Below are 4,985 nucleotides of genomic sequence, written 5' to 3'. Positions count from 1 at the left end.
GAACCTCAGTACGANCAACCTATAGGTCNGGGGTGGGTACAAGACCTCCCCCTCGAGGTCCTGAGTCTATTACCTTTTGATTTTTGTATCTTAATAACGAGTTTAGTCTGGTATGGTTTAATTTTTTTTAAATTTAGAATGTGAAAATTGAGAAAATATGGGATTAGTCAATAAGTAGATAAAGAAATGAGCTGAGATCAACAAAACAAAAGGATAAAATATTAGTCGTATTATCCTGAAATTTGATGCATTGAAAAAGATCAAAGATCAGGTTAGAACCAAAAAAATTTAGTTCTGAATTCCTTGTATCCTATTTGTTTTAGATCATCTAAGCAAATTTATGTTTTAAACTTACCTTAGTTGGATTTTCAGAATACAAAGAATAACCAGCAGTTTCAAATTCTCTAAAATCGTGAAAGAGAACCATAATTATATAGAAATTTAATAAGCCAGATCTTATCTTTTTGAAAAGACCCTTTCACAAATTCAATTTTTGTTGTTTTTTCTCAATATATTCCAAACACAAGTCTTAATTTTTTCCTTTTTTTTTTTGACTTTTTAAAAAACAAAATTTGGCGCCATTAGTGTATAATTTTTTTTTAGTACCGGTGGGACAAAAAATGCGGAATAAATATTGAAAAGGTTAAAAGTAGATTAGTTTGAAATAAAAGGGGGGTAGGTAATTTGAGTGAGAAAATTGGTTATTAATAAAATGTTAAAAACAGAGTAATTTAAATGATTTGAGAGTGAAGATAATTTAATTTTTAGTTAAAAGTCGGCTCTAGTTTTATTTACTTCTAAATTTAGTCTGATCAATAATTTATAATACATGCGCTTTATTTTTAGCTCCAGAAAAAAAAAATAATGGATAGCCATAATTTGGCGCCAATTGAATTTTCTTAATAAGTAATTACATGTTTGGATGAATTCATGGGTTTTAAGGGTAATTTGGTTAGATGTTGTGTTATTAGTAGGGAAAGTATTTGGTATAACTGGTGATGAAAGTTCTGTATTATTTCCATATAGGAATCCAAAAGTTGGAGTGATTCCCATTTCAGTAGGAAATGGACCTGGGGATTTAATTGTTCGTATATGGGAGGAGAATGTAAGATTAGAGTGGGAAAGGAGTGAAGAAGAGAGAAGAGGAGAGTGTTTGATAATAGGTAAAGGAGTGAGCTGTGGGGATTTCGATTGCAAAAAGTATATGAATGACGAGCAAGGAGTTGCAAAGGTTTGTAACTACTTGGAATTCACGCCAGAAAATAAATGGATACCATCATTTATCGATGAAGATTTGCCTATTTGTAGGATTTTCAATCTAGGAAACATTGTTGGAATTCGAAATACATTATCAGAATATCTGTTTAATTCTCCAAGAGCATGTTTATGTAGTGGAGAAAAAAAGAGTGAGAATTTTAAAATTCTAAGTCCTTCTGTATCAGGAGATGATATTGGTGGATGGAAATTTGAAATATTTAAAGATAATATGGAGATTCCAAAGATATATCCTTTCAATAGATTTATTGTTGATGTCAGAGTTTTAGTTAATCCCGGTTGGAACTTAGAGTTTGTGCTTTCTTCAAGTTCATTACAAATAAGCAAAGCAGCATTTTCAATAGTTTCTCTAAAGAAGGATTATCTATGTCAGGGATTTCCAGAGGATGAGTCTCTCAAGATTTTACAGCCTACAGGGTTGTCTTCAAAAGGAAGTCAGATCATACAAACTTACTCATGGAATCCAAGTAAATCAAATGGTTATTTAAAAGATGGCCATTTTGATTATAAATTTCCCGTTAATCATCAAACAACTACACACTATTATCTTTGTTACTACCATCACTACAACTCTAATTCTGGTCACCTTCTTGGAAATGTCTATTTTCGACTAAATCCCGAGGATGCCACTCAAATATTTTCCTTAATTTTACTGATTATAATATTCACACCATTAATTTTGTTTTCGATTCACATTATTATTAGCTCAAAATTCAAAACTAGCATTGAAAAGTTGCAGGGATATATTTTATTTGAAGACAGAAATAAGGTAAGCTCAGTATTTTTCCAAGCTTTTCTTTATGAATCTAATTCTTCCCTTTAGATTAAACATATATTAGAATCGCCCGCCTTTTCCAATTTATAGGTACTGTAAATATATTGAGGTAACAAAATAAAATTATTTCTGTAGTAAAATAGAAAAAAATTCATTAATGTGGTTTTCAATTCTTATTTCTTTTATCTAAAATAGAAATGGATAAAGTGAGTAATAATTGACTTTATTGACAACATTATTGGTAGGATTGTGAATGTTTTATTTGCATTTCTTACACTTATGAAGATATTTTACTACTAAATAGAAAACTATTATTCAAGACAGATCCATAGTACTTGTTAGGTATTATTTCAATATAATTCGTACTGAGATATTAAGAGTCTAATAAGCCTCCAAAATCTGTCACATTTATTCTTTTAAAACTTATTTTTTCTTTAATTCCAATTTTGTTTAAAATTCTTCCATTTTTCCCGCCAACTATTTAGCTTTAAATGTGATTGGCGCCAAGTACCGAGATCATGTAAAGTAGGGTGTAATTTTGATAAAGTAGAGGGAAAAAAAAAATTGTGTAAATGTAAATAATAGAGTTCGGAGAGTAGTCAGATTAATCATTTTTCTTTTTCTGGATTAGATGGAAATTCACTAAAAATAATAGTGTCTTGGATAACTTTACTGTTTGCAAATTAATTTGAGTGATTTTAAGAGTTTGTAAGTACAAAGGAGATAATAAAGATTACAAAAGTAATATTGCAAACCAATAGATTTGAGTAGCTTTTGCATCACACTCACACAGAAGTGAGTTTATAATTAGAGTGAGATGTCTTTGAATGAGAAATCAACTAAAGAACTGTTGAATGAGTTAGTAAAAATCCAGGTCAAAAATCATTTACAAAACATTAATAATGAGAAAAATCATGAAAATTTGATAAAGAGGATAGAAGATAAAGTATGGACGACAATTCTCTACAATAAAACTAAAAAAAAGTCAATGGAAGATTCTGACTACATCAACTTTGTAGATTCTACTTTATCAAATATTGTAGTACAAAGTCGTATTAGACCAGAATCTATGGATAATATGAATAAGATTATTGATCAGAGATCTAAGCTTGTAGAGACTCAAATGTTTTGTTTTTTACCACTATTCATTTTATCTCACAATATTATTAAACAGTATTACCAAAGTTCTTCTGGATCTTATATTTTACATATGATGTTTATTCTAATTGGATCTTTAGATTATTATAATTTGGATTTTTGGAAGAATCAATGCTTAGTCAAAGTTTATCACTCTGACTTCACTTGGAGATTGAACTCTATAATGCAAAGAAACTTGAGTGATTCTATAACAAAAGATACCAAAGAGAATATTGAATTAATCTTTGATTTCAAAACATATCTTTCAACATTTTCTTCATTAATATTTAAAAGTATCGCCTTTAATAAGAGTAATATGGACTTTTGGATGGATCTTATTTCAGACTTTGCTCTAGGAATTGTTACCTTTAAGAATCTAGCTTCTAATTTGTATCTAAATGAAGAAAGTTTGTTCAATAATGAGTTAACACAATTAACTGAAGATATAGAAGAAATTGAGATTTCCAGAGAAACTAACAAAATTGCTGAAATTGCTTTTGGAAACGATAATTTCCATTTTACTGATAATAATATTACAAAAGGTACCGAATCTAAAAATTCGATTATACCAAAAAAGACAATTTCTGTTAAACAAAACTCAATAAATATTAGGAAAAATAGAAACTCTCTACTTGCATCATTTATGGGTAATTCAGATGATGAGCTAGATGAACTAGAGGAGCTGGAATTCTACCAGGAATACAATTTTAGTAAGGAAGAGGAAGGAGAAAAGGAAGAGGAGGAAGAAGATATAGAGAAAGAAGAAGAAGTGGAAGAGTTGAAGATTTTTGATAATCAACAGAGTCAAATTCAAAATCAGGTTTCAACAAAGAGTCAACGATCAAGTTCAATTGTAAATATGGAAAGGAATAAGAATGAAAAGTTTGTAGATTCCAAATCCCTGAATTTGTCTTCATTTAACTATTTTGATGGACTATCCAAGTCAATTAAGGAGAAGAAAGAGGAAGTTGAAGATGAGAATTACAGAATTTGCAACCTCTCAAAAGTCAAGCTTCCAAAATTACTGAGAAGAGTCTCTGGAAGAAGGCAAATACAATATAATAACAAGTACTTGGGATTTTCATGGGATCAGCAATATCTGAGCCTAAATAAGACCAATAAAATCTTTAATGAATCCATATTAAGTGTCCTTACTACAGAAAGGATTAAAAATTGCACTATTGTTAGTCCAAATAATGAAATCAGTAGTACAGATGGCTATTTTTGGGTCAAATTAGATTCATTAATGAAGTTATTTCAAGGATTGAATTCAGAAGAATTTTCTCTCTATCCAAAACACCATAGAGTCAGAGAATACAAGAAAACAGAACTTTTGGAATGCTATACCATATTTATAGATGAATACAATATTTCCCTTGAACTAGTGGAAGAATTTGGAGAACTTTCTCCTTGGATGAACAATTATTATCAAGGGGATAAATTTATATATACAAGAACTGGTACAAATATAAAGAAAAATGACATTTTAGGTCCTCAGAATGACTTTATGAATACTAAAAGTTGTCGAGACAAACAAANTATTTCTGTCTCAAGATCTTGTCTCAATGATTTGTTTATTTGGAACAAAAGTACACTATTTAAGAAGCTTAGCAGAATTGTTGATTATGCTTGGAGATATGATGAATAATCAACAAAAATTAGAATCAGTAACAAAGAATGAATATTTAAAATGTATTCAGATATCAATAGAAGAAAGTTTGGTATCCATTAAAATCCTAGGGAAAGCTATTTTTGAGCTCTTGCATATGTATTTTTGGAGGAATTGAACTATGGTTTT

At 29.4% G+C, this 4,985-nt stretch overlaps 3 protein-coding genes across 3 annotated transcripts; 2 read left to right on the top strand and 1 right to left on the bottom strand.

Moving 5' to 3' along the window:
* Window positions 1-768: 768 nt before the first annotated feature.
* On the bottom strand, window positions 769-1,053 carry Chro.70092 (hypothetical protein). The annotated part of the gene is made up of 1 exon (XM_660444.1): window positions 769-1,053. The coding sequence occupies one exon, from the start codon at window positions 1,051-1,053 to the stop codon at window positions 769-771; it is 285 nt and encodes a 94-aa protein (XP_665536.1).
* Window positions 1,054-1,204: 151 nt separating this feature from the next.
* On the top strand, window positions 1,205-2,098 carry Chro.70091 (hypothetical protein). The annotated part of the gene is made up of 1 exon (XM_660443.1): window positions 1,205-2,098. One exon carries the CDS (start codon window positions 1,205-1,207, stop codon window positions 2,096-2,098), a length of 894 nt encoding a protein of 297 aa, XP_665535.1.
* A 769-nt stretch (window positions 2,099-2,867) lies between these two features.
* Chro.70090 (hypothetical protein) lies at window positions 2,868-4,835 on the top strand. The annotated part of the gene is made up of 1 exon (XM_660442.1): window positions 2,868-4,835. One exon carries the CDS (start codon window positions 2,868-2,870, stop codon window positions 4,833-4,835), a length of 1,968 nt encoding a protein of 655 aa, XP_665534.1.
* The last annotated feature ends 150 nt before the right edge of the window (window positions 4,836-4,985 follow it).

This window comes from Cryptosporidium hominis (genome assembly GCF_000006425.1).
Source record: "Cryptosporidium hominis TU502 chromosome 7 CHRO017019, whole genome shotgun sequence".
Lineage (NCBI taxonomy): Eukaryota > Apicomplexa > Conoidasida > Eucoccidiorida > Cryptosporidiidae > Cryptosporidium > Cryptosporidium hominis.
The sequence above is the reverse complement of the archived record's forward strand: the minus strand, read 5'-3'. Positions and strand labels throughout refer to the sequence as shown.